The sequence below is a fragment of the Geotrypetes seraphini genome, chromosome 3 (assembly GCF_902459505.1).
Source record: "Geotrypetes seraphini chromosome 3, aGeoSer1.1, whole genome shotgun sequence".
Lineage (NCBI taxonomy): Eukaryota > Metazoa > Chordata > Amphibia > Gymnophiona > Dermophiidae > Geotrypetes > Geotrypetes seraphini.
In genome coordinates, this window is record NC_047086.1 from 369,390,428 (window position 1) to 369,414,010 (window position 23,583).

General features: G+C 40.7%; 1 protein-coding gene across 2 annotated transcripts in view; it reads right to left on the reverse strand.

The window, feature by feature from the left end:
- Positions 1 to 23,583, reverse strand: part of SOS1 (SOS Ras/Rac guanine nucleotide exchange factor 1) — a 311,664-nt gene that overhangs the window by 192,903 nt on the left and 95,178 nt on the right. For both annotated transcript variants that reach the window (XM_033937170.1, XM_033937172.1), the window contains 2 exons: positions 14,789 to 15,444; positions 7,115 to 7,196 (listed from right to left, as the gene is read on the reverse strand). In XM_033937170.1, the coding sequence (XP_033793061.1) occupies positions 7,115 to 7,196; positions 14,789 to 15,444 (738 nt within the window). The remainder of the gene's footprint in view (positions 1 to 7,114; positions 7,197 to 14,788; positions 15,445 to 23,583) is intronic.

A 23,583-nucleotide genomic window follows, 5' to 3' on the forward strand; every position in this document is an offset into this window, starting at 1 on the left:
CGATGTCAAGAGTTGTGGTGCCGATTTAGGTGGTGCCGTCGATGCGGAGATGATGTCAAATCTCACTCCATGCTGAAGAGCAGTTTTTGCGGGATGAGGCAGTTCTTAAGTGTTCTTTTTTGTAGAGACGAATAACAGGAGCAAGGCTCTGGACGGTGATCAGGTTCCAAACACTGGAGGCACCAGCAATGTGGGTCAGTGAGAGAAATGGGTTGAGCACAACGTCTACACTTTTTAAACCCTGTCTGAGGCCTCAGCTATATCAAACCCGGAGGCCAAGGTGGTCGAACCTGTGAAAAGGAAAAAACGAAAAAAAAAAAATATATATATATATATATATATATTTTTTTTTAAAATTATTTTAAAAAGAAAAAAAAAAAAAAAAGAAAAGAGACAAAGAGAAACGAAAAACCTGACTAAAAAGTCAGAAAACCACAAGAGCGGGAAGGCAGTGTATAAGAAAAATTCAACAGCCATTGAAACACGACTTCTTAGCTCAGCGGAAACTAAGAAGCTGAGGGACCGTGCGCCCTACATTGGGCGGGAAGGCACTTGCGCATAAGTGGTTCGGGCTATCGCGAACTTTCTAGAGTCTTAAAGTGGCGATGTACTTTTTGTAAGGTTTGATAAAATGTAAGGATTGGTTGCGCCCCCACAATGTTAGGTTGGAGGGGTTATGGTTGAAGCGGCCTTACAATCCTAACCAATGTCAGCAAAGGCCTATGCTGACACTTTTAAAGTGGTCTGTTCCAGGGCTCCATCAGTGACGTCACCCATACGTGAAAATATGCTGCCTGCTTGTCCTGGGATAATTAGTTACAGAAGGCAAGGCAGGAATACAGTTAGATAATCTTAAGTTTGATTTTATTTTTTTTGTGTGTGAATTTCAATCTAGAGAATGACAAGGAGAAAAAATTTATCACCGTTCCTGCCCCGTCCCCGTGAGCACATCCCCGTCCCGTCCCCAAAAGCTCAGTTCTGTCCCCGCCCCGGAAATTGTCAGATCCCATCTGCACAAGCCTCGAATAGTTATGATTTTATACTGAACTTATTTTATTAAAGTATAAAAAGATATGTGGGATCCCTCGATAGAGCACAATTGCGCTTGCATTGGGGGGCCAAGCTGCGGGAGTTGTTTGCTCGGGAGGAGGGGGTGTCCCTCTCTGTGTCTAGGCATTCATGCTAGTTTGCAAGAGTTACAACCAGCCAAGGACTACCAGAACATCCGGAGTAAATGGGAGGGGGAATTGCAGATTAATTTGGGACAATGGGATGTAGCCCTTACCTTACGGGTGACGCCGTGTGTTTCGTTGCGGGAAATTTATTATCAGGTGACCTTATGCGCCTATTACACTCGTACACAGTTGTATTACAATGGGGGTCTCCCTACACCACTGTGTCATAAATGTGGGACGGGGACACACTTTGGGACATGCCTTTTGGTCCTGCCCCATTATCCAGCGCTTCTGGATAATCTCCTACATGTCAGGGTTAATTGGGAGAGCCTTGTGTAGTACCCCGGCCCACTTTGTCTTGGATTTGCCAGAAGCTTTTGGTCATTTGCCTAGGGGGCGTCGGGCTCTGTGTAGGAAGATGAGGAAATGTTTTCTTCAGTGCTCTACGGTCCCTGACCCTCCGACGTTTTGGCATTGGTGGAACCAGTTACATCTGTTGGCCATCTGGGAGGCGTGAGATGCTGGTGGGACTAGGAAGCGAAAGATGTTCTTGAATATCTGGGAGCCGTACCTGCAAGTTTTGCATCCAAAGGGCTGCAGTACGGTCTTAAGATGGGTGTCCTAATCTGGGCGCTCAGTTAGCTGGGCTGGGAGAGTATTGGTGAGTATAGGTGGGGTGGGGTGGAGAATACCATTGGGGGGGAAGGGAGGGGGGATTGGGGAGGGGATGTGAGGGGTATGCTTCTTCCCTTTCCCTGACCCCAGCCAACACCCTCCCCACTGTTCTACCGCCAATCTTGCTCCTTGCACCCCCCAAGGCTCTCTCTGCTCTTTTCAGCACACACACATCAGAGCATGTTCTCAAATCCCCCTCCTCCAGCATAGACCCTCACAGCTCTCTCTCACCATCACCACCCACAAATCCTCCCAATAACATATAACACCATAGCTTTCACCTTGTAATCTTCCCCTCCCCCCAGAAGCTATCTTTAAAACAGTTATTACCCATAACTGAATCCCCTTCATACATCTTGCCAGCTTTCTTCTCCATCTGAATATACCTCCTCAGCGCACACACCCAAGCACACATTGTTTCCTCCCCTCCTGCTGAACATGACCCCTGTAGCACATGGACAGCCAGCTCTCCCCCTCCCCTGAGCTCCTGAGACTCTTTTACCAGAACAGTCACTTTGCTGTGGCTGAACGCAAAGGGAGAGAGAGCTACTCTGTGGCCTCAACTGACTCACAGACTGACTGGCGAAGGACAAGGAAAAGAAGGGGCAAAGCGACTGGTGACAAAGTTTCATTAGTCACGTTCAGGCTGGAGTGACTCCCCTGTAGCACATAGAAGTATGTCGATGTGTCTGAAAAGATAGTCATGCAATAGCTTTTTATGCAAAAATGAGAACTTAAAAAACTGAACTAAAACCTGGGACTCCATGCCAGAGATAGGACAGAGCTCAACCAAGTAAAATGCTATTTATCACACTAGTGGAGAGTATACAGCAGAAAACTCATGCATCCAGGTTGCTTTTAAGTGCAGTATATCCTATTATGCCATAACTTGTTTGCCCTATATCAGTGTCCTGCAAACTTTGTCGAGCCATGGCACAGTAAATGTAGTGGCCATGGCTCAAGGCATCTAGAAGTGTGATGACCTCAACACAATGTCTGCGATGACGTCAAGGCGATGATGTCTGCTCCGTCTCCCATCCCTCTGGGGCAGGGTAGGCAATTCCAGTCCTTGAGAGCCGGAGCCAGGTCAGGTTTTCAGGATCTCCACCATGAATATGTATGAGATAGATTTGCATGCACTGCCTCCTTGAGATGCAAATCTATATCATGCATATTTATTGTGGATATCCTGAAAACCTGACCTGGCTCCAGCTCTCGAGGACTGGAATTGCCTACCCCTGCTCTGGGGGTGTCCTGTAAAACCTCGGTTCATATCAAATCCCTAGAGGAGTAAACCTAACAGGGAGGGTTACGGGGACTCTTCCCGAGAAAGTCTGTTCTGCTCATATCATAACATAACATGAAACAATCACGAAACATCTAAACATTTGACCCTATAACTTGGTGGAACAAACAAGTCACCTACCTGAGTGCAACCTGTACCAACAGTCTTGGAGTTCTGAAAGATACTCCATGGTCTCTTCACAATAGTAGTGGTTCCCCCTATCCTTGACTGTACTGGACAGATAAAGAAACAAGGTATCTTGTAATACAGACATGTCTGTGACAGGAAGCAGGCTAATGAACATCTGACAGGGCGGGCTTCCAGAATGATGTACCTATTTACCAGAAAGATGATTATCAAGATAAGTACCTAATCTTTCCTTCTAGTACACATTATTCTGGAACACTTGGGACAAATCAAAGCAGTCTCCTAGGATCTAAGGCAGGGGTAGGGAACTCCGGTCCTCGAGAGCCGTATTCCAGTCGGGTTTTCAGGATTTCCCCAATGAATATGCATGAGATCTATTTGCATGCACTGCTTTCAATGCATATTCATTGGGGAAATCCTGAAAACTCGACTGGAATACGGCTCTTGAGGACCGGAGTTCCCTAACCCTGATCTAGGGTGAGACAGATGAACCTGCTGAAAATACTGAAGATCCAAATGCAGTATATAATTTGGCTGCTACATCCACCCTATAAAACTTCGTGAAAGTATGGTGGGAAGACCATGTAGCCACTCTACAAATTTCTTCATGGGAAACTGCTCTGGACTCTGCCCATGAGGTAGCTACATTCCTAGTTGAATGTTCCTTTATGGCTTTTGCTTTCTGCTGCCAATGTAAGCTGAAGAAATGGCTCTATAAATACATCTAGTAATAGTCGCTTTTGAAGCCAGCTGGCACTGGTGCTTGATACCCACTAGCACAAGGAGATGATCTGACAGACGAAACTCACTGTCATTTCCAGATAGTGAAGTAACACTCTGCGAACATCCAGGAATCTTTGTCACTCTTCTTGGACCCTGAGGGCATACTTCCTGGTTGACATAGAAACTGAAGATAAAACTTTTGGCAAGATAGAGGGGACTGTTCTCAGTGAAAGCTCAGTCTCCAAAGCCCTGAGAAAAGGTTCTCTGCAGGATAAAACCTGATGCTCAGATACCCAATGTGCTGATGTGACCACCATGAAAAATACTGTTTTGACTGTCAGGTCCATCCATGATACTGTCTCCAAAGGCTTACACGGGGGCTCTACTATGATGTATGACGCTGCTGCTGCCACCTTCAACCCCAATGCCACAGTTTCAAATTGTCTCTTAAGGACAAAGTCTAGCCTGAGGTCCTGTGTATCCTTCAACACCACTCCCCCTTCACTGGGGAGTAAGGTATACCTTGTAACCTGTGTCATCAGAGAATCCACCTTTGGTGGACTGAACAGCTGATGAAATTCAGTATCCACTGAGTTAAGTTTTGTCATGGCCTTAGCCACTTGACGGGGCCATTCAGGGACCTCCCAATGATCTGTGAGCATCTTAGTAATGTCCAGATGGGAGGAAAAGCATGTGGTCTGAGCCTTGGTGCTGCTTAGGCTTGAACAGCCTGCATATAGTCGGGTTGCCACATGTCAGAACCTTACTCTCCTAGGCACAATGCAGAGTCTCCTAATACTGAGAACCCCAACTGGGACAGTAATGGCATGGTTACGGAATTCACTTCATTCCAGTTCGCTTCCAGACCAGTCCACACATCTTACGCATTGCTCTGTCATGGGGAAAATGTGTCCTTAGAGGAAATAACCCCTGGCGCTACCACCGTTGTGACCTCCACTGGGTCACTGCAACCACTGTAATTTACACACACACTCAGTACATCATGCTTATAAATTCTGGAGCAAAAGCTCTGACAGGCGCTCCTGCAGTCCACTCTGGGGATTCATATAGAGTCGTGCAGGAGGAACACAGTCTGGCCCCGATCATGGGAACGCTTTCACGGAACCATGCAACCTGCGCTCGACCTACTAGCAGATGAATCTGGGGTGGGCTAGCTCCCAAGAGAACGGTCCCTGAATCCTGATCTGACGTGCAGGCTGCCCAGAAGGCTTACTGACAAGTAGGGAATCCTCCAGAAGCAGACTTTTCCCAAAGGTCTGCGATCTCCCAGTTGGGTCTGTCCCCAAAGAGCACCTCTGCGCACGAGGGTGAAAACTGCGAATGCAAAGACTGAAATTGTACGAGATAAAACACGAGCAGAAAAGACAAGATCCTACAGCCTGGCTTGTAGAAAGAAAGACTGGTGTTCACAGGGACAGTGATGAGGTTAAGAGGGGGGAGGGGTTTAAACCTCTGAAGTTTGAGGTTTCCTAATTCACTTGTCCCGGAATAAAGTGAGATTGTACAAGAATTCTAGATTATTATATCCATGCTCCTATGCGTAAAGAGAGAGTACAGTCGACTCCACCTAAGTGCACATCAGTTAAGTGCACGCTTCGGTTATCCGCACCCTACCACCATGGTCCCGTTTCTTTTATATTAAAGTCAATGGATGTAAACTCCAGATACTTGCAATTCGGATAAGTACACAATCCGCTTATGCGCACTGTTGTCACTATTTTTTCACGTTACGTTCACTCCGGTTAAATGCAATCACATTCTGACTGGGAATGGTTAGGGTTCACACAGCAGCTTAAGTGCTGGGACAGCTGGGAAAGTGAGTGCTCCACTTCCACTGGAGCTGTAGGGCAGAGCTTTCCTGTACTTTAGGATTCAGCAGTCCTCGCACCATATTTAAACTGAGACGGCTTAGCTACAGCCTCCCCCCATACTCCATTTAAGCGCACGTGGCAACCCGGTCTGAGGGGCATGCACTTAAGCAGAGTCGACTGTATATGAATATATGAAAAGCATCAGAAATTTTCAACAATGAATTGAGAGACTATTTTTCATCTATTTTAGTCCCACTGGAATGCCTAGCAAGATTGGCAAAAAAATTTCCACAAAAAGCTATTCTTCTCTTTTGCCCCTCCCCCCAAAAGTACAATGAAGCAAAACTGTTATGAAGCACAGACGAAAGTGCTTAATTTGAGATAAATTACAACTTCTTAAATTACACGGTTATAAATTGCTTCTACTTTTAAGAGAACACAGTAAAGCAAAAGTTAATCTACAATTGCTAAAAACAAATTAATAGCAGGATACAAATCAAAATTGCATCTTCACAGCATTTGATTTTTTTTTTTTGTTTGAAATTTAGGGGCAAAGTACAGAAATCGGAGTCCCTTGCACATCCTTGCACAGAAAGGGTGAGTGTGACAAAACCGTTATCTAGGAAAACAGCTATACTCCCGTGCATAAATTGTTCCTCTAAGTAGTTGTGTTGCCATAAATTAATCCTACAACTAAACACCTTTTTGACCAACATACAAGAGACCAGCTATGTTCCAAAGATAAGCCCTTTTGTCATCATCACTCTTTCTGTACAAGAGATCCAGATTTCTACACACCTATTTCTAACATTTAGACCAATAAATAGATGGCAAAACAGAAATTTTGAACTGAACTTTAGGTACTGCCTTTTGTGCTGTTTTAGAAAATAAAGATGATTGAAAAGAAAAAAGATATATAAATAAATAAATGAATAAAGGATTTAAAAATAAAAGGTTCTTTTTGTAACAGAAACAGTTTTCAAATTAGAGTAAATTGGGATAACTTCGGAAAACTAAATTTGAGTGTTTTACATATAAACATGATAGCAGCTATACTGGTTCAGACCAATGGTCTATTTAGCTCAGTATCCTGTTTCCAACAATGGCCAATCCATGTCACAATTACCTGGCAGAAACCCAAATAGAAGCAACATTGCATGCTGCCGATCTCAGGGCAAGCTTTGACTTCCCCAATGGTCTCAATAGCAGATTACTTTCAGCAGTATTTTACAACTATTTTGTTTGGGCACTGGAAAGACAAAACTGACATTCTTTACCTTTCCATTAAAAGATTCAACAGCTCTTGAGGTTTGCAGAAGGACCTGTACGTTGTGAGAAATGTCCGAACAAAATTGGGATCTAAGAAAGAAAAAATTGTTATTTTACTGACAATTTGATCTTAGTAAACCTGAACTGTCTCTTCTCTGAAATAGAAGGGACAGAAGAGCTAAAAGAGTAAAATGAGAACTTAATCACATTCTTTCACTGTAAGCCAGTCTCATGTTTTATGTTCTGGTCAAAATGCCCAAATGGACTGACTCTGTTTTAATACATACATATATATCACCACAGAAAACTGATAGCATTCTCTAGGATTAAACATGAATTTTCAGCAATAACAATCCTTTATTTCAAATAATCTCATGATCTTAAAGTGATATGGATCCAGAATTCAGTTTTTATGTACTTCAGGCAGCATATTAAAAAAATGTTAAATATTACTAAATTTATATGAAAGGAAAATGTGGTATACAGGAGGCAGTTACAGGAGGGCTGTTTTGGAGAACAGGGCAGTTTTGTGGAAGTTTCATTTTTGGGACTGGGGCAGACTGCAGTTGCAGAGGATTGTTTTAGCTGTGGGGGTGGGCAGCTTGAGAGAGTAGATTTTTGTTGTAGGGGTTAGTTTGGGGGGCTGGGGCAGGTTCTAGGGTGGTGAGGCATGGCAGGGGTTTGTTTTGTGGGTTGGGATAGTCCACAAAGTGGTAGGACTGTTGCAAGGGTAGTTAAAAATGATAGAAAATGAGAAACCATCCTATACTTAATTGTCATCTCTCTGAAACATTGATGGGACAATGCAGAAAGCTTCCTGTGGGTTTACTGTGGAATACTAATGGAAAAAGGGTTTCAGTGTCCTGGATACTAGAGCTACCCGATTCAGGGCAAAATTTTTAATTTGATTTGGCCTATTGAATCAATTTTTTCCAATCTCACTTTCATTGGCATAGCTTTTTAAGTTTAATGTTGAGTCAATTTTTATTGTAAAATTAAACAAGCCAGATTAATACAGATCAGTCCTGCAAAGTCAATGCTACTAACAGAAAACCATGTCTTTTTCATACACACAGAACACAGATATACCCTTGCTCAGTATGAAATAAGTAATCACAAACTAAAGATAGAAATATGTAGACAAAAGTTAAACTAAACAGCAAAGAAGCCAGACTCTGCATACAATGCAACACCACAGAAACAGTAACACATGTCCCTTAATACTGTGCAAAATATAAAAGATAGCGCCCAGTTACAGAATCCAGGCCTTACTGTATGCAAAATAGGTATCAGTAAGTGTTCATATGTTGGGTTTTTTTTTTATTGTCATGAGCAAATGACATTACTGCATGACTATTAACAGGAAAAATGGAAACAACTGTTTTCCGGCTGTGAAGAAATTGCTCTTAGTGCACATGAAAAACCCACATAAAGGTATGCTAAAGTCACTTTCTACAACAGCTTAGTACAAGAACTCCATAATCTTTCAAATAGTCAGGACCCAGACCATACAATATTTTGTAGACAAAAGGTAATAATTTGAACTCTATTTTTGCTTTAATAGGGAACCAAAGATGTCTTAGGAAAAGATACATGATTAAACCATTTGCCCCCTAAAATCAGTTTAGCAGCAGCATTTTGTATAATTTGCAACCTGCTTAGTTGCTTATCAGGTGAACATAAATAAATATTATTACAATAATCTATAGTAGACATACCATGGCTAGAACAGCCAAATGAAAATGTTTAACCTCCAATATCAGATTTGCCAAAGTGTTTTAGCTTGAAAAATGATTTCCATAACGGAAAAAATTCATCCTGTCAGAATTAATTTTCAGTGTACATAAAGACATCCAGTCATATATAACCTCAAAAACATTATTCACTTAAATATAAATCTCTTGCAAATTAGATAACAATGGCAAAAGTAACAATTTAATCTGCATAAGAAAAGCTGTAGCAGGGTGAATGTCCTGTCACGAGTTAGCAGAGGGAGCCTGAGCAGTGGTGTGTGGGGCTTATTTACATAGAAATCTTGCAAAGGCACCTGAGAGCTGTCTACTCACCCCGAGTGAAGTAAGGTGCTAAAAAGGACAGTTCCAGAGCAAAGAAAAGCAAGAGCTCCGTCAGGAGCCAGACAACCCTTAAGGGGAGGAATGCTAGCTTCAGCCTAACCCTTGGTAAGCCTGATAGACTGGCCTGCCCAGTAGAGCTTGAAGTCCAAGGGGGGCTCAAGATTGATGACCGGCAGAGGGCATGGTCAAGAGTAAGCAACTGAGTCTTCAGGAGTGACCAGGAGTGTGGACAACAGGGAGAATCCTCAAAGAGAGAGACTGAGAAACTAGGAGTCGGCCTTAGGGCATGTGAGGAGTGGGTCTGGAAGGAAGAGTAACCAGAGGGACAGGCAGAGTTTGAGTCCAGGGGGAAGGTCAGGTTTGATGACCAATGGAGGGACCGGTGAAGTGTATCTAGGACTCATGGGGACCCAAAAGGTTGGGGAACAGAGGACAGGTGATGGCCCCACAAGCAGCTAGAAGAGCTGGAGGAGTCTAAGATCAGAGACTGTTGGTGACTGGCAAGGGACCAGTGGAGACCGATAAATGGTACCAGAAACTACCAGAAGTCCCAAAAGGAAGCAGCCTGCAGACCCTGAAAACATTAGACAAAGGTGACTGGCAAGTAACCGGCGGGGCTAGTGATGACCTGCGGAGCGACTGGTACATGGTACTGGGAGCTGCTTGAAACCCAGAGGGCCAATGAGGGTCAAGGAGGACCTGGAGATGACCAGGAATGGCCTGGAGGGACCTGGTCAAATGTATTAACAGTGTGTGTGAATGAAATGTACTTTGCGTTTGTCGTTTTAACAGTGGCTGATGACAGAGAAGAAGACCAGAAGTACCTGGAGACAGATGTGTGACGGGTAATGAACCTTTGGCCCAATCACAAAAGTACAGCAATAATAATCTTCCCTTGCCCTTTAAAAAAATTTAAATAAAACAGGGGAAGTGGTATATCTTGTTGATCTGATGCTTCATATTCCAAGCAGCTGACAATGTCTACTGCAAAGACATTCTACCTCAATCTATTTCTCATTGTTCATAACTAGTTAGAAATCTTATTATAAACTGCATTGAATCCTTGTTGAAACTTGCAATATAGAAGAAAATATATGTTATGGTACTGCCAAGAAACTTGAAGAGAAATGGCCTAATGGCTATTGCAGTGGCCTGAGAACCAGGGAAACTAGGTTCAATTCCCACTACAGCTTCTTGTGATTCTGGGAAAGTCACCTAATCCTCCACTGCCCCAGATACAAAATAAGTACCTGTATATAATATGTATAACTGCTTGATTGTAACCACAGAAAGGTAATATCAAATCCCATCCCTTTCCTTTTCCAAAGCCTTGTCTGATATGCCAACGTCGCTCAATTTGGTAAGTAAAATATCATGATTTACCAAATCGAAAGCAGATAAATCCAAAATGCTTGATGCCCATTATCAAGTATAGTCTACATTCTGATAATCCAGCCAGCACTGTCTTAATGCTAAAAATGGCATGAAATCCTGATTGACTGGAATTCAAAATTTGACATGTACTCTTGAAACTGAGCAGCAACTACACTCAAGTAATTTCACCAAAGTTGACAAATTTGCTATTGGGAGATAATTTTTATACGTAAATTGAAACATCTAATTTTTCTACCTTTAAAAGTGAGGCTAATACTATTCTAACTATACTATCCTGGAAACAACCATCCTTTAGCAATTAAGTAAGTTAATAAAGTAACTTAAAACATCAGGCATGGATTTCTGCAGGTTAGCTAGACAAGGATTCAAAATGTACTTTTAGCAAATCTCTGTATTAACTAATGTACCCTACACCAAAACACCGCAGAAAAAAGTAGACCAAACATGTTCAACTTGACAGCAAAGACTGGGCTCCATTCTTATCTCCATCCTGTACTCTTATTTCAAGAGCAGCCTCTGGGACACTTTCCAAAATCTTATTTATTTTAGATTGGAAAAAATCTGCAAAATACTGTGTCAATAAAGTCAATTTATATTCAACCTGCTGAAGGCTACTAAGTGTTTTCACAAGCTTAAAAAGCTCTTGTGAAAAGTGAGAATGTCCTTTACAATCCTTTACCCTTAAAAATAACCAGTGAAAATGTAAAGCATACTCTTTTTAGCCAGAATTTCTTGTGTAGATAATGCCATTTTAAAAACAGCAAGGAACAATAATGTGCCCTAGGATTTGTAAACAATAAAGATTGAATTCCTTAGGAAAGGAAATTGATGCTAAGCTGACGCACAAACGCTGTTTTTGCATATCAGAATGCTTTAAAAATAGAACAGCTTAACCCTACAGAGTATAATTGCCAAAAGACTGAGACAAAAATAACTTGTCTTTTGTAGAGCGCTTTTAAAAACACACACACACAGAAACAGAGCAGTGAAGAGAGGGGCAGTTTGTCATATAAGGGATTACGCATATAATGTAAAAATGAACCTAAATGTGATATACAAGATATAAAATTTTGTGTTCTTTATTAAAGAGTATGTTAGATTCAGAAAGAACCAATTCCTCCTTTACTTTATAGAGACTATTTCCCACATACTTTCACCAGAAAAATAGCAGAAGAAGCAAATAGCAGAAGAAGCACCTGTAGCAGGTATTTTCCAAGGACAGCAGGCCAATTATTCTCATACCACAAATAAATCCATCCATGCTCTTGTTTTACATTGTTCTTTTATCGATCCTTATGGGCATATGATGTTCTTTAACCAATCATCATATAGACAGCTCTGTTTAAAATTTGTACTAGACCTCCTGAGGTCATTTGATGTTTGTATTCTATGAAGATCAACAGGTATCCCACCAGGTTAGTTATGATTGTTTTAGTTATTAGATTTGTGCAACTTTTAAATATTTTTTTCAGTTATAAACTGGGCTTGCGAACCTGGACAAGAATGACGTTTTCTGTGACAAGTGCTTGAACTGGACATTTTAGTGTACATGGTCTCCCTGAGGCAGTTTTTTGAAACATGGTCTTTGTTGGGGACCTGATATGTCATGTTTTGAATATTTAAGACAAACTGAAAATTTAATTCACTTTGGATGACTCATTAAAACTATTTTTTTTGAAGTCATTTAAAAATTATTTTGAATGATTTGTAATGGTTTAGTGCAATGATTAAAAGCTTAGATTTTTTTGTCTGACACTGTTTGTGCTGTTTTACTTCTCATTAATTTTAAACATTTAAAAACCTTTTATATTGTTTAGAGTACTTTCTTTGATGACAATCTAGTGATTTTTTTTCCCTCTAATTACAGTTTATTCATTATCCTTGTTGTTTTGTGATGTCATACACCTAATGCATTTGACTTGATATTTCTGATTCTGCCTTATGAATTCATCAGATTAAGGGCGTCTTCTACTATACTGCAGAAGAGCTTCTTATTGCAGGCCGGCGAGATAAATGCTCCAACGCTTATTTAATTCCTATGAGATTCAGAGCATTTACCTTGATGGCCCATGGTAAGCAGCTCTTCTTCATTTTAGTAAAACCCAGCTTAAGTTGGCCAGGCAGTCAATAAAAATCAGATGGATAGCATGTCTGTTCAAAAGGTCCTGGGCAGAACACAGATCCCTGCATATACCCCATCCTATATCCATAAACTATGCATACCACTAAAACAATAAAAACATAGAGCAATATCCTGGCATAAACCAGTATTTTTCAATAAACTTAAAAATCACCCTGTTCCATACTCTAAATATTTTTGAAAAGGAACAATTTGTGAGAACACTGACATGCCAATGACATAAACACTTTGCCTATTTTCAGGAATAAATGATACACCAGTCAAAAAATTAAGTAAGCAAAAAATAGGAACATATATAGAAAGCCTTAGAACAATGGCTCCCAAATTATTGGATGAATGCCCCCAGATGAGGTCATATCATTACTAGATGGAGTCAAAGAAACAAGAAGGGCAGGGGCTCTCTCTTCTGAATCTCATTGCCATTATGGTATATACCTAATAGTAGCAGTCACAGCAAGGGGCTGTGAGTCATTGAAACTTCATGGATCCTGTCCTGCCCTTTTCTCTTTGGCGGGCTTCCCATTAGACTGGATACCCATTAAGAATACTGGGGGTCTATGAGCACACGCCAATACATAGGGCACTTTGCTGATTGTTGCCACAGTTATCACCATTACTGCTGTCTTCATGCTTTGGATATATGGAGGTAAGAGGAAGTAAATGAGAGTAGAAAGAGAAGGGGAGGTCTGCTATTTTGTTTTATCTGGGTTATCTGAATTTAACAACATTAGACCATACTGGATAAAGGTTGAGAAGCACCGTCTTAGAAACATAATTATACTGACATTGTCTCCTTCATAGCAGACTTAACTGCTTGCAAGAAATGTGCAATTACTAAGTTATAGTATAAACTTTCAATCTGTTATGACCAAGATTTATTTTAAAGCTGTAAAAAGGTCTAGCACTTACCCACAATGTAACAGACTGCAGTAATCTCAACACAACAGTTTCTTTCCAATTTAGTACTGATTCTGTGTATGCTATGATTACTTCAATTGTAGCAAGTATCACAGTGCACAAAAATATCAGCATCACACTATAACACCCCCCATCCATTGTACTAATCATTGCCAAATTAGCATGGAAATACATTAATAAGCTGCATACCAGTTTTTTACTTTACATTGAAATATTACTTCATCACTGTAGCTGGAGTAAAGTTCTCACGGATTTCACTGGACGTTAATAGGTTAGAAAAATGAGACTGGATTACCAAGTTGAGGACCCACAAATCCCACAGCACTCTAGGCTCAGGCTCAGTTCTCCGGCATAGGGAGGCTATGGACCAGAGAGTCTGCAAACCTCTGCCATGCCCCTTTCATTACCCTCTCCTCCCAATGGACCAATTTCTACTTTCTTGCTTCCAGGGAAGTGCTGGACTTTGCCCTCTTGTCCCCAACACCATCTTGGAAAATGACAGTGGTCCAGCTGTTAACAATATCAACTTGACCTCAGATGGCATTAACATCAGCAGGTGAACTGCTGCCATTTTCCCGGTGATTACCTTAGTAATACTGGTCCATCATGGAGGTTGCCAAAGATAAGAACATAAGAATAGCCTTACTGAGTCAGACCAATGGTCAATCTAGCCCAGTATTCCGTCTTCACAGAGGCCAATCTAAGCCACAAGTATCTGGCAAAAACCCAAATAGTAGCAGCATTCCATGCCACCGATCCAGGGCAAGCAGTGGCTTCCCCCAAGTTCTCTGGTTGATGGCCTCCCTATTTAAGGAGTTCATTCCGTGGCTCAGGGATAAGCATACACAGATCAGAGAAGTTAATTTTATTTTTGTTTTCCAGCAATTTTTTTAAATTTACTTGTTTTCAACACATCTTACTTTGCTTATAAGTGCTTTTGCCAATAATAAAGTTTGGAAGTAAATAAAACCCAGCAGTAGATTTTAATGCAGTTCTTTTACTTTCATGGCAAACTTTTAAACACAGTCTCATTATATGACGTTGTGCACAAAGAAAAGTTAAACAACAAAATAAGTAACATCACTCAAGGCATCACCCAAGAGAGAAGTTTTAATACAATCACAGCAACATTTTTAATAAGATATGTATCTTACCAGCATACATGTGGTAGGTTAGTCGCTCAATGAGTTTAACAACAGTTCCTGCTTTAAGGATGGGGATTCCAGATTTAGGTTGCACACCTTCTTCAAATACTATATTCTCTTCTGAATCTGGCTCTGCAAATCTGTACAGTTTAGGACTTGGGAGCCTCATTTTTTCTTCCTTCTCCTCCTGTAACATTGTAGTATCCAACATTCTCTCCAGAGTACTTCTATATTGTAAAGAAATTAGTGCTGCCATCCAGTTGTTTTTCTCCTCTGCTGATTTGGCAGCAAAAACAACACTGTTCTCATCTTTCAAGATGATTTCAAAAGCATGCCTGTATTCATTAGTGTCATCTTTATCATTGATTTGTACCTTTCGCATAAAAAACTTTTCTTTAAGACGATACTCGGCATTGCCTGCACCAGGAAGTCTTGGCTGGCCATGATTGGACTTGCAACAAATCATCAAACCATCAAATAGGAATATATGTCTTTCATGTTTTGCACCTACACGAGTAAGTGTTCCTTCCATGATAAATTCATTGCAGCACTGTCCAATATCCTTGCCTTCCCAACCATCAATGTTTTTTTGGATCTCATTCATTTTCTTGATTGCTAACTGCTTTCCCTTCATTTGCTGACTATAAAATCGACATGCAGATTCACTGTGAAAAGAAGGAAAACTAAGTATCGCTGCAAACACAAAAACTATATATCTAAAAATACATTTCTGTTCAATGGAGACACTTTTTGCCTGCTGTGGGCTTCTTCCGTGTTTCATTTCCCATTATTGTTTATTATTCAAGTTTTGTATGAGCAACACAAATGCTTTCCTGCAATCCATCTTTCTTGTGCCAGATTCCTTTAGTGACATCATAGACTATGATCTGCAACATCCTATATTCTTTCCCAGGGTACTCAAAATGCTGACATTAAGCTATCCCTAGAAAAAAAACAATGTTCAGAATAAAATCCTCCTACAAATGGATCTAGACATCATAGCAGGAATAGGCAGGACTATGTAAAAAAGATTCACTGGAGATGCCCTTAGTCCATAAGAGCAGATATGCAGAATGCAAAAATGAAAGAAAAAGAAATGTATTCAAATTCCCAGTGTTACTAGATGGGCAATTTCAATCTCAAATCATATAGGAATAATGTTTTAAACTATAACAATAAAACTTCAGTTCAAAAACGGAATTTTGTTAATTTTACTGAAAATTTTCTGGAACCTTTCTATATGAGCAGACATCACTAGAAGATACTGGGCAGACTATTAAGACTATAAATATAGCAAGTAGGCAAACTTGGTCTAATGGTTATGTGACTAGCAACTGGTTGGAATGTTGATCTTTTTGCTGCGCTGTTTAATAAATTTCCATGTGCATTACAAAAGAAAACCAAATGTAAACAAATTTCATCCCTATTAATTGTTGGAATCCTTAAAATTAGCTGTGTTGTAGCCCTCAAGGAAAATATTTGCCCACCTTTGACCGAGATAAACACATGGACTATAAACATCCATCTTTGCTGCTGCACATACCTCGCTAATTCCTACCACAAACATTCTTGTCCATATAACCCATCCACACACTCTGGCCTTCAACTGAATTGTGGCAGGTCTGCAAATTCATATGCAAACCCAGATTAATGTCTGGGCTAGCATATGAATTTGCACAGCACTGAATCTGAACACTAAAGCTAAGCTTTTTTTTTTTTTTTTAAACTGTTTAAAACAATCTGTATTGAGCAGATTGGACTACTATTTTTGAGGACTCGATTACAATTGTTACAAAATAAAGCAGCTAGAATGATTTTTAGGCAAGGAAAATTTACTCATGTGACACCACTGTTTAAAGAGCTACAATGGTTTCCAATTCAGGCTTCAATAATCTTTAAAACCTGCTGCATTATTGTTAAGACTTTTTATGGTTCTATTGCTCCACAAGTGGTTCATTTAATTTTGTTTTCACCTAGAGTAAGCTCTAGTCATATGCAACATCATATGGTTTTGGTAAGCCCATCTTTTAAAGGAATGATAATCAATTCTTTTCCATATCAATCTGTTCAAATCTGGAACATTCTGCCATTGTCTTTAAAATATCAATCTTCCTTAAGGGCCTAAAGGCTTTATTTGAGAAATATATAAATTGTGACAGTTAAAGGGGTCCAATGATTTAATTATGGATTAATTTCATTATATAATTGTTGTACAAGTGAAATTTTGTATTGCATCTTGAATTTGTAACCTGCTTTGGACCTATATAGGGATCAAGCTAGATAGAAAAACAGATTAGGTTCTTACCGTTCTAATATCTTTTCCAATAGATAGGTGTGTCATTCTCGACCAGTGCGTTGTATTCTAAGCCATGCAGAAGGAATCCACTCTGAATTTTTTTCTGAATCCCTCCTACTTCATAGAGGGCACTGCTGTCCCCTACAGTTAGTTCCAAAGCAGGCACGCATCCTTTCTATTACAGATGTGAAGCAGGAGTATGGGTAACTTCCCAAAGAACAACTATGTTCTGCTCTGAAATAATAACAGTGAAACAATCATGTCAAACAAACATTAATGAAGCTCAAATAATACCCTGAAATATCCTAGCAATAGACTATTCTTCACACGCTTAAGGTCTGACTGCATCCAACTTGCAGGTTTGGATAAGAACATTCTGAATGAGACAATAGGCAAGCGCAGGAAATAGATAACGGGGCGGGGGTCCAAAATGACACACCTATCTACTAGAAAAGATACTGGTAAGAACCTAATTTCTTTTTCTAGTGCAATAGATGTGTCATTCTTACAAGCGCAGTCCTTGAAATCTAGGGCAAGACCATTGATTGTGCTGGCACAAAACAGTGAGGACTCAAAGGCAGAGTCCTCCCTTGCTGCCATATCCACTCTGTAAAACTTGGCAAAAGTATACAGAGTGGACCAAGTTGCCACCCTGCAATCTCTGGCTTTTCAAGTGGGGAAAATGAATTCTTGTATGTGTTCTCCGATTGCTCATTCCCAATCTTACTATGAGTTTAGAAAAATCGATGAAAACCTATTTGTCTGGTAAATTTATACAATGATTTTGTATTGTATCCTACTGAATTTTGTGTCGTCACTGATATGTCTCAGTTCTCTTGTGAACCGCCCCGAACTTCTGGTTGGGCGGTATATAAGAAAATAAATTATTATTATTATGTGTCTGAAGTAGAAAGCAGGCTAACATAACCTCCGACAGGGCAGGCCGTGGTATCTTTCCACTAGAAAGAAGGTTATTGAGGTAAGAACCTAATCTTCCCTTCTAGTGTAAAGGGTACATTAGGCTTGACAAGTGAGACATACCAAAGAAGTCCCTAAGTCTAAGGCAGAACAGATGAGCCTGCTGCAAGCAGGGAGGATCCAAAGGTGGTCTCCTTTTCTGCTCTGTGAAATTTTGCAAAAGTATGGAGAGTGGACCATGTAACTGTTCTACAAATCTCCTCGGGCGGAACTACCTGGGATTCTGCCCTTGATAAGGCCATGTCTCTGGTGGAATGTGCTCTCAAGGAAATCAACGGCTGTTAACCACAGCCAAAGTATGCAGACGAAATAACCATGCAAATCCACCTGGAAATGGATGCCTTCGAGGCTTGCTTTCCCCATGTGCCAAAGTTGGCAAACACAAGATGATGATCTTATTGATGATATTCATTTGTCATCTCAAGATTATGGAAAACTTTCCTCATATTCAGTAACACCAAGACTTTATCTTCTTTCTTAATGCAGTGGCATGAAATGCTGGAAGCCAGACTTCTTGATGTACATGAAAGGCCGAGACCACTTTTGATAGAAAGGAAGGCAGTTTGCTTAGATACACGCCCTTCTTCATAAATCTGAGGAAGGGCTCCCTGCATGAGAGAGCCTGGAGCTCCTAAACCCTTTTCATCAAGGCAACAGTTACCAGGAAAACAGACTACACTGTAATATCCAACAGTGACACATACTATAAGAGCTCAAATGGGGGTCTTACATAGGTCCTGTAAAACAATATTAAGATTCCACATAGGGGATGATTTGTCGCACAGGAATATGCCACCGCAATGCTCCCTTCAGTAAAACTGGTTATATCAGGATGGGAAGCTAAGGACCCTTCCTCCACTCAAGCTCTAAAGCACGAGAGATACACCACCTGCAACTTGCGAGAACCAACCACTAGGCTCTTTTCAAGACTATCCTGAAAGGATGACAGGATTACAGATATGGGAGCTAAGTACAGCTCTTGTCTTCTGATCTGTACACCAGCGCTGAAAAGTCTTCCAATACTTAACCTAAGTCACAATAATCTCTGGCTTTTTGTATCGTATGATAGTTCCTGGAGAAAAAGTCCATAAACTGCTGTTGAGATAGACATGGAAGAAGCCACTGCTTGCCCTGATCGATGGCATGGAATGCTGCTACTATTTGAGTTTTTAAAAAACAAAAATAGATCACCTTATAAATTATCCAACCCACAAACCTATATCATAAATAGAAAAAAAGGGGGTATTAAGGATAATTTATATGTTACTTGCTTTAAGACGTTCTTTTGCACATTAGTGTCCAGCTTCCATTTTATAATTTTAAATATAACACTTCTGTTAACCCACTCTTTTTTATCATTTAAATAATACCCTTTTATACAACAAACTCACCCCTGAATCCCTATAAAAACGGAGGTTGACGTATCATAAAAACTGCATTGTTCTCAGTAAAGAGACCTCTTATAACTTGGATTTTATTTCAAGTCTTCATCCTGAATGCATGTAGTATAATTCTGCCATATTTAGGATCCCCAGATACTCCAGGGATTGGACCAGCTCCGGGTGACTCTTCAAGAAATTGATAATCCAACCCAGGTTCTGCAGGAGCTAGGCAACTTGTGCCCCTGTCTGGCAGCCTTTGTCTGAATCCCTGGTTTGCGCAGGTGCGCTGCAGATACCACCATCACCTTTGTAAAGGTGTGTGACGCCATTGCTAACCCGAAGGGCTGTGCTGAAAACAAACTGCCTCTCCAGTACTATGTTCCGGGAAAATGGGAATATGTAAATAGGCATCTTGTCAAATCCAGTGAGTCTAGAAATTCCTTTGGTGCCATTTAGACTAGCACCGAATGCACAGTCTCTATTCAAAATCAGGACATCTGTAATCCTGCTTTGACAGACTTCAGATCCACGATCGGTCTCCAATTGAGTCTTTCTTGGGCATGATAAAGTACATCGAATATCTGCTCAAGCCCAATATTGCATCTGGTACTGATTCCGCAGCCTGGATCTCCAGAAGCTTTTTTAACATCACTCTGTCTTTGACTGCTTTCTCTTGTCTTCTGCCAGAGAATCTACAAAAAGTCCCCAAGAGAGCAAAATATTTAAGCTTTTAGCCTTCTCGGATGATGTCCAGCATCCATTGTCTGAATAGATACTCATCTAGGCCTCCTTGTACTCCAATTCGGGGAAGCTCGAGCTCTGGTCTAGTGTCATTGGGACTTATTATAAAAACTACTGAGTGGGGAGTTGACACCTGAGGACATATGGATCCCCTAAACCTCTCTAGATCTTGAGAAGAGAAGTTTGGTGCTGCATGGCGAGACCACCTATAGCCACGAAAGAAACCATAGTTCAACCTCCCTGGGGCATGTGGTCTACTGGCTGACAATGACTTAGGAGGATATGCCACACTGGCTATGAGATCATCCAATCCTTTGCCAAAGAGCATTTGTCCTTTAAAAGGGAGCCTACTCAAAGTAGTTTTAGAAGCAGAATCTCTTGCTCTTTGTCTGATCCATAGCATTATTTGGGTGGAGATAGAATAAGAAGACACCTTGCTCATCACCCTAAAAACGTCATATAGGATGTCTGCTACATAATCTATCCCTGACAGTAATACCTGGGGATATGCACTCTCCTCACTGACAGTAATACCTGGGGGTATGCACTCTCCTCCGCAGACAGATTATGGGTTTAGCATCTTATGACATGCGCACACCATGAAGGAAGCCACAGCCACTGCTTTCATACCCAGAGCTAAAGCCTCAAACTGTCTTTTGAGGACCAAGTCCACCCTGTGATCTTGTATATCCTTTAATTTCACTCCTCCCTCACTAGGGATTGAAGCGTGCTTAAGTTACTTGCATTACTAACAAATCAACCTTAGGTGGGGTAAAATGCTGCTGGAAATCAGGAACCATTGGGTACAAGTTTGTCATAGTCTTCACAACCCTCAGAGGGCCCTCTGGCACCTCCAAGTACTCCATCAGCATCATGAATATCTTTGAATGTGAAGGAAAAAATGTGAACTGGGTCTCAGAGTTGCTCATAAGTGAAATTTGAGCAGTGGAAATCAGCAGGAGTTCTAGTGACTTCCAACAAGTCCGCTGGTTTGAAAGGTGTGCACACCGTCTGGTCCTCTTCCTGGTCTAGGGCTGCCACAAACTCTTGGCAGCCCTAGGTAATCACCTACCTGAGACCCAGAATCCTAAGAGGATTCACATTCAGAGACTAAAAATATTGACCCTGACCTTCAGTCATCCCAGTCCTTTTCTGACTGGACCTCCAGTTCCTGCGGTAAAACTTTTCCGTGGGGAACTATACTCTGCAAAGGTAAACCCCCATGTGCCACCACCAGCAATACTCCAGACTGTGCAGATACCTTAAACTTACAAAAAAATTTCAATATTTCAAGCTTGTCAGCAACATAGCAGAAAACGCTGACGGCGAGGCCATGTGCAAATAAGATATATGGTTTTTATAACTGTATGTCATAGCTAGTCTTTCAATAATACAATTTTTTTTTTTGCTTTATGCTTTGCAACCCTCAACAATGATTTCTACTAATCTTTATAAGAATGGTTGTATGAGGACACTTTTTTTTCCTACTGATATTCCCCTGAAGAAGCAACTATGCGAAATGATCAGGCCACTGTCAGGAGATTTAAGATAAGTTGATTTTTTGTATTTATCCAAGCTTGCCGTTTATGATTTTTTGTCTTGTTCATGCTTTTTTGACATTTGCCCTGGACTTCCGCCAACTCCATCTCCATGTTCTTCATCATTTGTATTAAACTTTGTTGATTGTATGTTGCCTTGAACCTAGACAGGTATAGAGTGACTCATAAATATTAGATTAGAGATTCGTTTTACCCGTTTTTGGTGTAATAATTCTTTTTTGGTCTCGGTGTTGCCAGTGTTGCAGGAGTTTGTTGTGAATTTTTCAAACTGTGACTAAAAAATTTGTTTCCAGCAGATAAAAATAACAAACCACAAATTAAAAAAAAAAAACCTCCAAATTTATGCCACAATGAAGTTTTTTGATTGCCCCATTCTGTTGTCTTTTCAAAAAACTTCAGTTTTTTGACACTAGGGTCTTTGAGGTCTTTTCCCTCATTGTTTAAAATTTGTTGTAGCTTTAATTTCACTGTGGTGCATTTTTCGTTGGTTTCTTAGTGTGATATCACAGTGCATGTCCACTACTTGTTAGTGTCAAGATGCTTTAAACTTCACATAATTTATCCAAGGTGAAGCTGTTAGTTCACCCTTTCAACCTTGTATCAAGGATACAAGGTTGAAAGGGTGAACTAACAGCTTCACCTTGGATAAATTAGTGATATTGCCTTGTAAAAATAACAAACTTGTATACTAGCCAGATATATCAATTGATTAAACTTCACATAACCTTCAAACATCAAACTTACAAAATCGGAGTCAAATACCTGACATGAAATCTCCTGAGAATCTCTGCAGGGGGAGCTTCTTGTGCCCTCATGGATTCAAAAGTGTCCCCATATTTGCACTTTACCACCAATTCAAAGGCTCTAGGGGGGATGTATGTCCCAAGAAACGAGCTTCCTGCAACTCTAAAAGCTCCTTTTACTAAGCTGCGATAGCATTTTTAGCGCACGCAGGGTTTTAGCGTGCGCTAAACCCGTGCTACGCAGCTAGAACTAACGTCAGCTCAATGCTGGCGTTAAGGTCTAGCGCGCGGCAATTCAACGCGCGCTAAGCGCCCTCTAAAACTGTTATCGCAGCTTAGTAAAAGGAGCCCTAAGTCCACAGAGCAAGGTTTTCAAGGTTTTATTAAAAATTTAATTAATCGTGATGTACAATACAATTCAACTGAGGGGATTAAAATAAAAATAATTAACGAGAAATCAAAACACGAATAAGACCCACAGACAAACGGAAGACAAGAGGGTAGAGGGTGAAATACAATATTTTAGAAAAGAAAACAGTTAAGGATAACACAGAGAGGTAGGGGAAAGTAGGTAGGGGAAAGTTAATTGAGAGCTGCCTTTCATAGATTGTAAAAGATTCCTGAATTATGGAGTAAAAGCGTCTCTTTAGGTGAAGCTTTTTAAAGCTCATTTAAATTTTTCAATATTTGATTCTTCCCTCAGATAACATGGCAGGGAGTTCCAGATTTGGGGTGCTGTAACGGCAATGGTTCCCAACCCTGTCCTGTCCAGTCGGGGTTTTGGGATAGCCCTAATGAATATGCATAAAAAATTTGCATATAATGGAAATGACAGACATGCAAATCTGCTATATGCATATACATTAGGACTATCTTGAAAACCAGACTAATTAGTGGTCCTCCAAGACAGAGTTGGGAACCACTGCCCTAGAGGGACCAGAGGGGTCTAAGCCCAGCACTCCTGCCCTCCTCGTGTGCCCAACACATGGACGATTCTCAGCCAGCCAGCCCAAAACTGGCATGATGCAGGGGTAGGAAGGCCTAGGGAGCTCATAAAAATCATCATCAAAAATGAAGTTTTGAGGCAGAGGTTTTTAAAATAAAA